At 41.3% G+C, this 15,434-nt stretch overlaps 1 protein-coding gene across 4 annotated transcripts in view; it reads left to right on the top strand.

Moving 5' to 3' along the window:
- The window catches only part of lrrk2 (leucine-rich repeat kinase 2), a 49,889-nt gene that overhangs the window by 6,692 nt on the left and 27,763 nt on the right, over positions 1 to 15,434 (top strand). For all 4 annotated transcript variants that reach the window (XM_078256525.1, XM_078256524.1, XM_078256526.1 and 1 more), the window contains exons 7-20: positions 151 to 282; positions 803 to 922; positions 1,447 to 1,607; positions 1,718 to 1,797; positions 2,019 to 2,125; positions 3,283 to 3,412; positions 3,662 to 3,786; positions 5,951 to 6,078; positions 7,051 to 7,195; positions 7,967 to 8,106; positions 9,301 to 9,426; positions 10,036 to 10,206; positions 13,196 to 13,460; positions 13,643 to 13,822. In XM_078256525.1, the coding sequence (XP_078112651.1) occupies positions 151 to 282; positions 803 to 922; positions 1,447 to 1,607; positions 1,718 to 1,797; positions 2,019 to 2,125; positions 3,283 to 3,412; positions 3,662 to 3,786; positions 5,951 to 6,078; positions 7,051 to 7,195; positions 7,967 to 8,106; positions 9,301 to 9,426; positions 10,036 to 10,206; positions 13,196 to 13,460; positions 13,643 to 13,822 (2,010 nt within the window). The remainder of the gene's footprint in view (positions 1 to 150; positions 283 to 802; positions 923 to 1,446; positions 1,608 to 1,717; positions 1,798 to 2,018; positions 2,126 to 3,282; positions 3,413 to 3,661; positions 3,787 to 5,950; positions 6,079 to 7,050; positions 7,196 to 7,966; positions 8,107 to 9,300; positions 9,427 to 10,035; positions 10,207 to 13,195; positions 13,461 to 13,642; positions 13,823 to 15,434) is intronic.

The following is a 15,434-nucleotide window of genomic DNA, read 5'->3' as shown; positions in this document are numbered from 1 at the left end:
ATATGCATATTATGACAATAACATACATTTTTTATTTACATGTTATAACATGAAGGTTGTAATTTGAAATGCAAAAAAACAACAAAAAAAACAACAACAAAAAACGGAGATGGTGTAGTTATTTTGAGTTGTATAGCTTTTCTCTTCCAGGCAGTAACGTGGAGATGTTGATGTCGGGAGGCGCTCGGTGCTACAGCGTGATTGTCACCGCCATGGACACGTTCTCCGAGGTGGAGGAGTTGCAGGAAACGGCCTGCTGCCTGTTCAGGAGGTTTACATCAGGTCAGACCCACAGGTCAAATGTTCAAAATGTCCACAGACTAAGACTCACACATATATATATATATTTATTTATTTCTAGCTTTTTATAGTTAGCTTTTTATTTGATAGATACTTTACATTGTACTGTATATGTAAAAGCTTCTTATTTCATGTTGTTAGAAATAAACTAGTACGTACACAACTAGCTGAATACTTATTCTTTGTGAGATGAAATATGTTTTGGTTGCATGTTTCTGTAGTTTACTTCACTGGAACCGATGTAAACTGTAGTCAACACTTTTTTAGAGAGTTTAAAACTCTCAGATGGTCTGTAATTGAATAACTTTGGACTATCTCCACGCTTGTTGACAGTCGGTGATAACACAGTTTACGAAATCAATGAATCCTCTCCTTCAGTATGGCAGTGTTTGGATTTTCTTTTCATCCTGATAAGACAATGTTTGCCAGTTGACAAATTAAGATTGACTGGTTCATTGGATGCATCAGTTTAATCCAGTTTTTGTTTTGTGTCATCTCGTAGAGAGTTACTACAACATCCTGGTACTGAACGGCGTCCTGAGGGTCGTAGTCAGAGCCTGTCAGACTTTCCCTGACAACGCCAAGCTGCAAGCCGCCGCTCTCTCCTGTCTGGCTGACCTCAGTGAGGATGCACACTCCCATATGCTTTATTGAACTTGATGCCTTGACCTACACATCGGCACATAACTGTATTATACACAAGAAGAAAAATTACATTAGGGTACAAAAACAGCATATTCTCTATATGTTGGGACTATGCTGATTGATTTCATCAAGTCATCAGCCGTGTACCACCAGCTTGTTTTTTCCAGGGTGCTGAATATAGCCATGACATGACTAGACTGTGTTTCCAGGTTAGGGTATGTGTATCCTGAAGATTTAACCCAATTAAACGAAACAAACTACTAGTCTTTGACTTTGTTTATAACCAACAAAATGCAGTTGGCTTTTTTAGCTATGATATGATCTACTGATTAGCAAAACAAGCTGACAAACAAAGTTCTCAGTAGGAAATTGCACAGAAATTGTTTATTCGGTAGTGTTGAGAAGAACAAGTTGTATGTTTTTAAAGAACAGAAGACCTTTGATGGTTGGATTAGATCTTGTACAGCGTTGTAATTCCGCCTTACTGTCTCCGTCTGTCAGCCGCAACCATCGTGCAGAACAAAGCAGTGGCCGAGCAGGGTCTGGAGGAAGGGGAGGAGGAGGAGAACAGGGGTAGGGAGGAGGTGGAAGACATGGGCCTGGGCTGGATGGAGGACTGCTGTACGGCACTGGAGCTCCACGCTGCCGAGCCAGATGTTCAGGTCAGTCCCAAGTTTTTTCTGGCCCTGGAGCTACAGCCAATACTTAACATAGAATCATTTATGAAAACATCTAAGTGTCTAACTTGTGCAAATCACTTTTACTACCTTAGGAAGCTGCAAGCTGGGCCATTCACAATCTGTTACTGCATGGAGTTGGCGTGAAGCATTCAGAAGAGGAACAGGAAGAGAGGTACACACATCTTCTACAGATGTTTAAAACAGAAAAGCCCAAAAGAAATATAATAATTTATCCGTGACCTCCATTAGAATCAGGTAAATGCGGGACATCAGATTTTGATGGTTTAATTTAGTGCTGTGCTATCATGAGAGATGTGTAACAAATATTGTATTTATTAATGTCTGTTTTGAGAATGTAATGTCATTTGTTGGATGTTGTGTGGTTGTTTTCAGGACTCCTGTTCACAGACAGCTGATGGCGGCCATGCTGCTCCACTCCTCCTCCCCCAGTGTGTTTCAAGCTGCTACCAGTGCCATCGCCATACTCCTCACACACAACAGTGAGTCTTCAACAGTCCACACTAAAGCAGCTATAATTGATATTTTAAACATAACAATGTATCAAACAAACTGCAATGTGAAAACAATGTGATGATGTGAAAGGAGTTGATCGTAGCGAACCTACAGAGAGTTATCACCCGAATCTGCAGCTCCGTTTGGCTTTGTGGAGTTTTATAGTGAGTTTTAACTTAATGTTTAGCTGGCCGGCCCACAACTTTGCTGTCTTGGTTCATTCTTATAGCTCGCCTCTTATAGTGCCATTTTTGCCACAGCACGCAGCTGTTTTCAGTGAAAAGGCTCTAAAAACCTATTGTACACTACCTGATCAGCACCAAACAGCAGACAAACCTAGTTAGAGACTAGCTGGTGAACATAGTGGAGCATTTAACAGTTATTGAGCCAGATATTTCCCTCAGGAATTGGTACAGTCCAAAAACACAGCTAACTAAAAGAGAGCGAATATTGGATTTGCATTCACCTGTTTGCTAGTCTCGCATTGCCAGACCTTCCTCCACAGCGCTACGGAGGAGGGTCTGGCTAGTCCACACAGCATACCGGGGTTGGGAGAAAAACGTGCTCTGGTTTATTGGCATTTCTGTAAACCAATCACAATCGTCTTGGGCGGTGCTAAGCGCCGAGCGGAGCCACGGTGCCGCTGCAAAATAGCCTCGGCAAGGAACTTGTTTTGGTCAAAAATGTATACGTTCAAAACGTTGTTTTAGTCGTGCAACAGAAAACTCAGATCCTGCAGAGATCTGAGGACCAGTTAACCATAGTCCTCATAAATCCACCGCAGTTTAAAATTCCAACACAAAGAAAGCGGAAGGTAATGGGACATTGGAAAACGAACATCCGAAAAGAGTGACATCCGGGGAGAATTTCCGGCAGAACGAGAGCAATCCCAGAAGTGGAAAGTTGTGGCTATAGACTAACTGTTTGCTAACAAATTCCACATATCAACTTAAAAGGTGATGATATGCCTCCCAAGTTGCCAAAAAATATCGGTTATTGCAGGTTTAACATCCAAAAATATATATATATATATATATATATATATATATATATATATATATATATATATATATATATATATATATATATTTAAAAAAAAAAATCTTGGCTCGTACAGCGAAAGTCTGCTCTGCTCCGTTTGCAGGTAAGATGCGCTCTCTGCTGCTGTCCAGTGGCCTCCACGTCAACTTAGTGGAGATGATGAAGAGACATTCAACCTCAGCTGAAGTTTCAGTCAGCGCCTGTAAACTGCTCAACCTGCTCTTCCAGGGAAGGTGGGCACAAACCGTTTCCATTCTATGATGTCCTCCTTGTTGGTTTTAACACGAGTTAGTATAACTAACAAAAAAACAGACGCAATGAGTAGAGAGTTGTTTGTCACAGATCATCCACACCTTTTGTACTTTGTAGGATTTTTGTTTTCTGGCTTATTAAAATGTCATGTCATGAACATCAAGCAACAGTATCTCCTCAAAATGTTCAAAAATAATGACATTCATAATTGATTTACTGTATATCTGTAGGACAGCCAGTCTAGATGAGTTGACCATGGCCATGAGTCAGATCCTCAGCAGCATGAAGGTCCACAACTTCCAGGCAGAGGTCCAGCTGGAGGCTCTGCAGGCCAGCCTGGTCTTCCTCTGCCCGGGTAACATAAGTGCACTTTCTGTCGTGTTCATGCACGGCCCATAGGTGACCTGCCTGCCAATCAGATGATGGTGATACGCTGATCTTTTCGGTTTGATTTTTGGTGTTATTTTGGTGTATTTCTGTTACTCCAAGGTGGCTATTTCTGCTCACGCTAATTCATTCAACCTTTATTTATCCTGGGGAGATCATTGAGGGCGACTCTCAGTTTTCAATGTCATCGAAAGACAATAAAACATTCAGAATTGGAAAAAGATTTGATGAATAAATTAGGATAATAGGGATGCAAAAGAAAATACAATTATGTAAAGCAGTTACAAGTAGATGTTTGCAGGTTTAGAACCAGATTTCTAAATTGTCCAAGAGGCACAATTGAGTTGATTTTAAGAAAGTGCTGTAATTTGCTCCAGGAGTCGGGTGCACTATATATATATATATATATATATATATATATACATATATATATATATATATATCCATCCTCTACATCTCTCCCTCTATATATCCTCTACAGTAAAACACAGTCAAACTTTACACCGTTTAGCGTTAGCTGTCAGCATTGTAACCGTGTTTAATCCAGCTACTAGCTAGCGGTAGGCTAACGTTAGCTGCTGTTGAGTATAGTGTTAACTAGCGTCACGTGCAGCGGTGTTTGTGTTGCCTGTATCATCTTCAGAGCATCAGAGAGCAGCGCAGACATATCAGTGGCACCAGATTTCGGTAGCCAGGAAGAAGATTTTTACAAGTAAATGTTCCAATTAATAATCCAGGCAGCACATTCTCGTCTCCCTCCTTCATTTTACAGTCCAATGGTGGCTAGAACGGCTCCAGGTCAAACGTCAATATGGAATGGATTAATCTGCGTTATTTTTTCTCAGATTAATTAATCGAAATTAACGCGTTATTTTGACAGGCCTAACTAAAACTAAAAGCAGTTTTTTCCAAGTTCAGACCGAGCTCGTGGAACATGAAGTAAAAGCCAGTCAGCAAGCTTGTTTCACTAATCAGCATTTTCTTCATCAACACTTAACCAAATGACGTGTGTGATGTGAAATTAGTAGGGCTGTCAAACGATTAATTTTTTTAATCGCGATTAATCGCTAAATTTCAAAAGCACATGATTAAAATTCTATTATTTTGCATTTCAGAACAGTTTTTAAGTACATATTAACAATGGAAAGCAGTTCTTACCAGTGTATCTTGATTGGGAATTAAATGAATGCAAAGAAAGTTGCTTTATGAACTTGACTTTAAGATTTGTATTTGTTTATTATTTATTTACTGTAAACAAAAGAAAAATGTATGAATCCGTCATTATTGCACAATTCAGAACATGCCAACCGTATTGCGTCTTTAAGACCCGAGACTTCTACGATGCTGACAGGTCTGCAGTTAGTTGCCACCCATTTCACAAGAGCTGTAGTTGGTATTTGGTTTCATCCACAGGTCGGCGAGTAGCGCTCTACCAAATAGTGCTTTGCCTGAGCCCGCTAGCATCATCCTGAGTCACGTTAACTGTACTATGCTTAGCTCGTAGGTGGTAGCTCAGGCTTGACGTGCTTCGGTCCAGCACCAAACATCAGACAGTTCGGTTAGCGACTAGCTGGTGAAGAAAGCGGAACATCTAACAGATTAAGAAACAGATATTTTTCACTAGCTAAAATGAGAGTGAATAATGGACTTGGATTCGTCAGGTGGACAGAAGCAAAAGTCCAGATGAATGCTAATGTTGCTCCTTAGTAATCTGTAATGACATGATAGGCTTTATCTGTGTCTTTCAATCTGTTGCGGAAATAAACTGTAGCTGTAATAATGGACATTGAATGAAATTTAGGCAATTGAACTGAAGGGGGAACAGCTCTAAATACAGTTGTGCATGTTTAGGAATCTGATAGTTTCAGCTACTTTTCAGGAAGGGTTACGAATACAAGTTTCCATTTACATTATGTAGGATTCTCGGAATACAAATGGAACAAAGCTGGTTCAGTGGAGCTCGATTTGTTTAAATTTCTGTCAAAATGAGTTAATAATGTGCTCTTCCTGTGCTCCAAGTACTGCACTCGTAGCACTCCTTATTAGATTAGTGATTGATAACAGAGCGGATGTGTATAGGTTTGTTTCCCTCTTTGTCTTCACTTGTTTCCTTGGTGTGTTTGTATTCCTAGAAAGGAGTTTAAGGGAGCACGGCGTCTCGGTCGCAGATCCGGACATGGCCGACGTGTCACTGAAGGTCCTAAAAAACCAGTGTGTGGTGGAAGGAGCTCACACCCTCTACCTTGAGGTTCTCAACAGGGTATGAACACACCGACCAACCCCAAAATATTACCCATTTTCTTACAGCCTTTCTACACCTTTTTGTCCGTGCGGGCTTTTTTTTTTAAAATGTGGCCTGATAAAATAGCACAGTTATCACAGAAACCAACAAGAATACATGAAGGCAGAGCTTGAAAAACGCCCTCATGGGATTTTGTTTTGCACATAAAGAGAAGCAGTGAACAAATACTCAGCCAGTACATACAGTTCTTATTCATTACATACTGTAGATTCAACACAGTTCATCCATTCATTGTAGAAATTATACAGTAATTGTCATGTAACCAGAACTTTGAAAGGGTGTAATTGCATTAACAAAAATAATTTGCCAGTTGCTGTACTGGTATGAAGGAATGTTTGGTAGCCCTCTGCCTGAGGGCTGGGTGGTTAACACTGACAAAAACAGCTTCTGAAAAGGGTAGAAACAAGAAAAAAGGCATCACATGTCAGTGGGGAAGTCCAACCCCCATTATAAACTATAATATGTACAACTTTTAACTGCCTTTTGTGCCATATAAAGACTTTAGTTCCAAAATGTACATTTACGCAGTTCCTTTTTTGATAATACCCTTTTATTTCTTTCTATCTTATCTTTATGTCATAAGTAACAAAGGAAACAATACTGTTCACAAATATAGGAAAATTATAGACGGCAACTCTGTATGTAGCGCTACATCATTTGGATATTGTTAATCATTTAAAGAAAAGCATGAAGTCAAAGATTAATTAAAGGTGAGAGGGGAAATCTAACTGCCATTTTCATTATCCCAACAACAATATTATCAATTCTTTCTATTTTTCAATGTATAAATCATTCTCGGTCTTAGTAAAAAAGTCAGTCTTTCCATTTCATTAATCTATTTGATGATTTAAAACCATTTATCTGAAGGTGTAGGTGGGCTGTAGGTTATTTTTTATTTTTTACAGCATATATGTTTGTGTCTGTGTGCAGTTCATCAGCAGCTCGACCATACAGACGTGCGGTCTGAAGGTGCTGTCTGCTCTGGCTGACTGCTCCGGTGCAGTGGACCTGCTCTGCCAGCAGGGGGCGATAGACACAGTGCTGCATACACTACAAATGTTCCCACAGGAACGAGGTACAGTATATAATTGTCATTAATAGCCTGAATTAACCCAAATTAGATTTTTGTCGGTTTTAATATTGAATTGGAGAGGAAAAATCTGCTAAATGTCTTAAACAAGATCAACACCAGGATGGCGCAGTAGGGCTGGACGATTAATCGAAAATGTATCGACATCGAAATACTGAAGCTGTCATTTTTATAAAACTAAAATGTGACATTTTCATTTCAAGCAATGTGTGCTTTCATTTCAATTTCATACTTTTTCAAAAAAAATAGCCATAATAGTTCCCGCTTTGTGTGTTTCCTTCAATTATTTAAAAATCACAAAAATAAGCACTTATGAATTAGAAAAAATCCCAATATCTCAAATATCTCACCTATTTGAGAGTATTTACAGTACATACCTTGCCAATGAACTATGAGGACAAAAAAAAACAATCACAAAAAAAATATTGTTATTATCGTTATCGAGGTAAAATGTGCAATGTGCAAGTGCTAATAAATAATTTCACTTACAGAACATTATGCCCCCCTCTTTAGGTTTAGGTCCATAAAAGCAGATTTGGAAGTACTTTAGTTGTAGTGAATGTGGTGAATGATGATCAGATGCAGAGGAAAAGTAAAATCTGCGTTTCTTTGACTAAAGGTGTGCAAAAACCTGAATGTACAGTTGTTGGATAGTGGAATCAAAAGACATTTCCCCATCAGAACATTTAAAATATGATTATTTCTATATTAAAGATGATTAATCGTGCTTTCACTAACTTTCCTAACTTCTTCCAGAGATACACTACTGGGGTCTCACCCTGCTCAACTACCTCGTAACCAAGAAGAAGCTGTCGAGGATGATCGTACCTGTTCTGGCCTCCGTTGTGGTCGCCTCACTCATCCAGTACAGGGAAGAGTCTGAGATGCTCCTGAAGGTAACCTTTGAAACGCAATGCATGTTTAATGATTTGGTTCTAATCTTTTGTCATCAAGTGCAAACCCTAAAATCTTTTATTCTTAACATCTTGACAAGAACTGGCAGTTAGATGGGCAACGCAGCTCTCCACTGAAACTCACAAAATACTAACTACACACTAAATACACAAACTACAACATCTTAACTGCTGAGAATAAAACACAAAATATGTCAAAATGTAATACATATTGTTACTGCCACGTCTAGCAGCCCTGCTTTAAACTTGAGAACTTGTCTTACAATTTTACATATTTTTTCTCAGAATTAGAAACCACAATAACATCTGTTTCCATATCTTTACATATTGTCACCCTACTTTTTACATTTACAGTTGTAGTCCAACAGGCAGCTTTCTTATGATGTTAAAGGTCCAGTGTGTAACGTGTTTAGTTGTTCATTAACTAAATCTGTGTTGCCCGTTCACAAACTTGTCCTTTTTCATGAATATTCACCTCCACCATCAATTCCAAGGATTCCTATTGGCTTGAAATTTTACATTTGCATTCACATGAACTGGGGTAGATGTTCCATATTCATGCGCCATCTTGAAATACGTTAGCCGGTAAGGGACACACAGGACATGCTGCTCCGCCTTTCGTGTTTTCGCTGTCACATAATAAACTCACAGGTGCTGCTAACGCTGCTAATGGGTATCGTCGCCTCCCGGCCCCGGCAAGTTTGAAGAAGGAAACATGGAGGACCACACGTCTTCAAAATCCAAATTTCAGGAACAGGAGTCTTCTTCTTCGCCCAGAAAAAGAAAAAGGATATTGAAAAGAGCAGGAGACCGGCTTTTTGAAGCGTGAAGGCTACCGTAGCTGTAATACGTACTTTGAACTGCGTGGCGCGAGAGAGTTGATTGCGATATATGATCTCAACACTAGATGGGACAAATTCCTACACATTGGACCTTTAAATATAGACGTAGATGTGATTTGATTGCTAGTGGTCTGGATAAAGACATCCAGTCACAGTAGTGTAGACTTGGGATAGAGGCGGTTATATGCTGTACATATTGTAAAGCCCTTTGATGCAAATTTGTATTTTGGGCTATATACTTTGAGTAAAATCGAATTGGCTTCTCTTGACTGCCACTGATTATAGTTCAGTGCTTGCAAACTCATGATTTGTCTGTGGTTTTTGTGTCTCGCAGTGTTTTCAGGTGGCTTTAAGGATGCTGGACGCCTGTTCAGGAGCAGCTGCTGAGCTGCAGAGAGAAGACTTCGACAGGCAGATCTTCCAACACCTCAGAGAGACTCCTGACCAGAACAACAATGCTGTGAGTTAGACGGTTAGACACGACAAAACCACTATTTCCTCCTCTTTTTTTCAGTTTCTCTTTCTGTGTGTCTCTGTGTCTCTCTTCTCACCACAACAAATATTTAAAAAAAGCCCTTAACTTTTGATGAGTATTTGTCTCTTAACTGCTACTTTCAAAAAGAACCAGGGCAGCTTGAAGGTATCTACATAAGAGTGACATGACACTGTCATGAACACATGACACTGTCATGACACATGAACCCTAACCCCTAACTCTAACCCTAACTTGTCATGACAAAAACCGAATGACACTTAATGACAGAAGCGTTATGTCATAAATGTTAATGACTCTTTATAATGTTTATGATACATTCATGACAGTGTCATGTCACTCTTATGTAGATACCTTCAAGTAAAGTGTTACCTTTCTTTCTTTAAAAAACAAAACAAAAATGACATATCTACATGGAAATATCAAGATTTTTAGTCTCAGTCACATACTATGTATCAGCAGGCAGTTATGTTGACCCACAGGCTGTACTGTACACACACAGGACCATAGAGTACAAAACTGAATTGTACGGGAACATGTTTAATTTTCTCTCCTCCCATTCTGTCTGCTGTCAAGCTGCGTAAATCGGTGTGCCTGGCTCTGTCTAAGATGTGGTGCGACTCACAGCTACACTACAGCATGCTGGAAAAGGCCTGCGAGGACGGAGACGCAACATTGGCTGAGTGTCTGATCGAGCTGGGCGCAGACATCAATGGGAAAACCAAAACAGAATCTCTCATCTACCAGGTCAGAGGTCACAAAACCTCACATGCCAGGGTTAGGGAAAGTTTAGTCTCGCATTGCCAGACCTTCCTCCACAGCGCTGCGGAGGAGGGTCTGGCTAGTCCACACAGCATTCCGGGATGGGAGAAAAACGTGTTCTGGTTTATTGGCATTTCTTTAAACCAATCACAATTGTCTTGGGCGGTGCTAAGCGCCCGAAGGAGCCATGGGGCCTCTGCAAAATAGCCTCGGGAAGGAACTTGTTTTGGTCAAAAATTTATACGTTCAAAGGTTGTTTTAGTCGTGCAACAGAAAACTCAGATTGGACAGATAGTCTAGCTAGCTGTCTGGATTTACCCTGCAGAGATCTGAGGAGCAGTTAACCATAGTCCTCAGAAATCCACCACAGTTTAAAATTACAACACAAAGAAAGGGGAAGGTAACGGACATCCGGCCAAAAAGAGTGACTTTCGGCAAATTTTCCGGACCAAATTAACAGACCAATCCCGGAAGTGGAATGTCGTGGATTTAGGCTAGGGAAAGTTAGACAAATGTCATCATGTTTGTCAAATAACATCATGTTTAATTTGTTGAGGGAAGTTATGGTTTCACTCCTGACACTCTGTGTTCTTTTAGCATATTATCTCAAAAAAGCGCAAAACAGAATTCAAAAAGTCTTGTTTTGAAAACAGATGTGGGATATTTGGACGTTTTTCACATTAATGGCATGGTTCTCTAGGATTGGCAGTTGGTTGGTCAACCACTTCGGTCCAGACCGATATGTCTTTAACAAATCGATGGACTGCCATAGAATTTGGTACACAAAAAAAAAAAAAAAAAAGGATGCTCAGGATGAATTGTAATAATAATGTTTGAGTGGACAACATTTTGTTTTGTCCCTAGCTTGCAATTGTTAGCATGCTAACACTCTAAACAAACATACCTTCTAAACACCAGCGTGTTAGCATTGTTATGTGAGCATGTTAGCATGCTGAAGTTAGCATTTGGCTCAAACACTTCTTGTGTAAACAAACCTGGAAAACAATATACTTATTTGATGATAATGCTGAATAGGGGTGGAACGGTACGGGCGTCTCGGTTATTTTATTTTATGTACATGAATTTACACGGAGAATACACGGTATAAAAATAAATAAAACTTGCGTGCAAATGAATTAATGTAATGTGGAACTACTGTTACATACGCGTTTCTTAGGGACACCTAATCTGTAGCCCCGCCTTAGCTCTGAAGCTCCCAAGGTCCGCCTACATGTCGAGTCGGTCCAGTGAGTCCACACACAGCAAACTAGTCCCTTCCATATACGACCAAACACGGACGTACTGTAGCTTGTCCCTTCTTGCCTCGACCACAAATGGCTTCCAGGCCCATTTGCTTCGCTGTTTGCTCCGCTTTTAGCTCCGCCGTTAGCTGTTAGCTCCGCCGTTAGCTTCGCTGTTTGCTGCTAGCTCCGCTGTTAGCGTGTGAAGCTAACGCCACAATTCGCCAACTGCTCTGTGTAACCAAAGCTGCTCTTTTAACACCCCTGCTCTGTGCATTCACATATGAGAGCAGCGCTTGTCTCCCATATCACACTACTAGCTGATTGAAGTTCCAGATGGAGTCTGGAGATGATGTGGGGTAGCCTACTTATTGTTTACTGTTTACATCTTACTTTAGACACTTCAGGCTGTTGCAGCTAGCTCAGGGGAGAGACTGGATGACACTAGGTGGTACAGCCTGAGACATGCACAATAAAAACAATTGCCTTCTGCATTTTTGTTATGCTTTTCCCTCCATTGTACCGAACCGAACCGTGATGTCTGAACCGAGGTATGAACCGAGCCGTGACTTCAGTGTACCGTTCCACCCCTAATGCTGAACCTTTTAAAAGAACCATTAGTCAGTGGATCAGCAGAATGTGGTTGTTTGTTGATGTGAATGTTACATTCTCTTATCTGTATTGGTATCATAAATTGTTAAAATGTTGCCTTCCTGAAGATTTATCTGCGTGAACCTACCTTGAACCAATCCTCTTTTCCTCTGGTGCCCCTTTCTTATCTATCTACTCTTACGTCATCAAAGTGAATGGAGCGGTTCTTAAAAAAGGTACATAGTCTTGTGTGTCTCTTAAACCTTGAGAACATTGTGAACTCAACCCTGCTTCGGGTCACTATGTTCTCCGAGATCTCGTAACTGCTTTAAGAGTCAGCTCACAGAGGTCAAGCCAGTAGATACAGATAGCTTTATTTATCCCCGAACGGCAATTCAGTTTCTGCAGTCCACGGAGACATACACACATTCATACTGCCAGTAATCAATGACAAGCACAACAACAACAAAAAGGTGCGCGATCCATAAGTATGCAAGAAGAAAATATTTGAAATAAGAACTGAACAAATACGAAAAATGCAATAAAAAGGGGCGAGATAAAACATGTGCCAAGTGTATTGCACATAACAAATTACAGTGCACCAATTTTAAACACATATAACCAATATGAGGTTTGATTCAAGTAGACTTCCATTCAAGATATCTACTCCAGCTGCTCTGCGGAAGATGAATAGGATAGGATCGACGAAACAATTGTGATCGGATTATTTCATAACATTTGTCATTTAATAAGTAGAAATACTTCATATTTCCTGGTTCCAGCTTTTCCAATGTGGGGATTTGCTGCTTTTCTCCATTTCATTTGATTGTAAATTGAAAAATAACTTTTTCTGCCGTAACTTGTAATGGACGTTTGTTTGGGTTTTCGTTGTTTGTTTTAGATATTTTATAGACTAATAGATAAAGCTGGGAACAATTAGAAAATGTTTGATACAGTGCCAATACAAATAGTACAGCTAACAAAACTGCCAATGCAACCAGACACATTAGGCCAGGTGTTGGTACTGGACAGTTTTTTTCAAGCTGTACCAAAATTCAGTTTCAATACTCAGCCCTAATAGATAGAATAAAGTTCAATCTTAATCTCAATCTCAATCATTAACTCTGTGCTTTCTTTTTCAGGTGTGTGAGCGAGGCGGCCCTCTGGAGCTGGTGGAGCTCCTGCTCAGCCGAGGTGCCCACGAGCAGCACCTCCGCAGGGCACTGGCTGTGAGCGTGAAGCGGGGCGAAGGACCCACAGTCATTCAGCTACTGGGCCGTCTGGGTCTGGACCTCAACAACAGCGCCCTCTGCCTCGGGGGCTTCCGGCTGGGCCGCCTGGATGCCGCCTGGCTCAGCCCCCTGCTGACGGAAAGAGGCAGAACATACAGTCTCCGTTACAAGAACAGTGAGGAGGAGTTGATGCTTTTCTCTGTTTTATAACATTGTAAATTCAGGTTTTGGACAAAACGAGTCATTTGAACTGAGCGACTTTTCTGACATTTTCTCGAACAAGCAGTTGATCAGTTAGGAATAAATATTTAGTTGCAGCCCTGTCCTAATGTACATGTACCGCGTTTTGTCTTTAAGGTAAGGGTATGAGTTTGGCGAGGTACATTCAGTCTTTCCAGAGGTCCAAGAGTCTCGGTGGTCCTAGATCTCTGGGCGACCCGTGTCTCACATCTGGCTACATTTCTGACGAGAGCGACGACTCCAACTTCAGCTTCGTCTCCATGGACGACAGTTTATTTGACGATATGGAGAGTGACGGTAAAGTTCATAGATGTCAGACTTTTATGCATCAGGAGTTAAAATTAGTTGAAAAAGTAACGGTTTAACCTATATAAATGAATATGATCCACTGTTTAGTTCCAACACAGGGAACAAATGCCTTCAGACTTAAAGTGGAACTTTATTACATGTATACGCCTGAATAACAGAAATACATAGTAGATGTAATTCTTCTAAAACTGAACTGAGGAGAAATAATCTGTTAAATTTAATACTGTAGTTCTATTGTGCTCCAGCAGTTGAAACAGTAATATCTCTTCACTCTAACTTTGTTTTCTCAGAAACACCACTGACGTTTATACTCTGTAATATCCTGTGTTTTTCCACTTCAGTATTTAACAAAACGTCATCCATCTGAACTTTTTTTTCACAGTCTGTTGCGCGTTAAAGAAGCCACATTGATTAGTTGTAGATGTTTTTGAGTTGGGATTAGTCTCAGTGTATTACTGAGTGCAGCGATGCTCATCTGGAGTGTGACCGCTTACTTCAAAAGATCAGAATCTGAAAATACAGCCCTCCTCCTGCAGCTCTCCCCTTCCCTGTCCCAAGCCACTCCCTTCATGCAGTAACTAGTACTATAGTCATTCATATCAAACATCCCAATCGTGATTGTAATCCCGATGCCCTTATATAGCACCAATTCCATGAGAATCACCCTCCTGTTTTCTTTGCAAACTTGTGGCCCTGTAAAGCCCTCTGAGATGAAATTCTGTGATTCGAGGCTCTAGCTACATAAACCTGAACTTCCATCCATCCATCCATCTTCATCCGCTTATCCGGGTCGGGTCGCGGGGGTAGCAGCTCCAGCAGGGGACCCCAAACTTCCCTTTCCCGGGCCACATTAACCAGCTCCGACTGGGGGATCCCGAGGCGCTCCCAGGCCAGGTTAGAGATATAATCCCTCCACCTAGTCCTGGGTCCCCCCGAGGCCTCCTCCCAGCTGGACGTGCCTGGAACACCTCCCTAGGGAGGCGCCCAGGGGGCATCCTTACCAGATGCCCGAACCACCTCAACTGGCTCCTTTCGACGCAGCGGAGCAGCGGCTCTACTCCGAGCTCCTCACGGATAACTGAGCTTCTCACCCTATCTCTAAGGGAGACGCCAGCTACCCTCCTGAGGAAACCCATTTCGGCCGCTTGTACCCTGGATCTTGTTCTTCGGTCATGACCCAGCCTTCATGACCATAGGTGAGGGTAGGAACAAAAACTGACCGGTAGATTGAGAGCTTTGCCTTCTGGCTCAGCTTTCTTTTTCGTCACAACGGTGCGATAAATTGAATGTAATACCGCACCTGCTGTGCCGATTCTCCGACCAATCTCCCGCTCCATTGTCCCCTCACTCGCGAACAAGACCCCAAGGTACTTGAACTCCTTCACTTGGGGGTAAGGACTCATTCCCCTACCTGGAGAAGGCACTCCATCGGTTTCCTGCTGAGAACCATGGCCTCCGATTTAGAGGTGCTGATCCTCATCCCAGCCGCTTCACACTCGGGCTGCGAACCGATCCAGTGAGTGCTGAAGGTCACAGGCCGATGATGCCATCAGGACCACATCATCTGCAAAAGCAGCGATGAGATCCCCAGCCCACCGAA

Source organism: Sander vitreus, chromosome 8 (assembly GCF_031162955.1).
Source record: "Sander vitreus isolate 19-12246 chromosome 8, sanVit1, whole genome shotgun sequence".
Lineage (NCBI taxonomy): Eukaryota > Metazoa > Chordata > Actinopteri > Perciformes > Percidae > Sander > Sander vitreus.
Note: the sequence above shows the minus strand (reverse complement) of the source record. Positions and strands in the feature narration are given on the sequence as shown.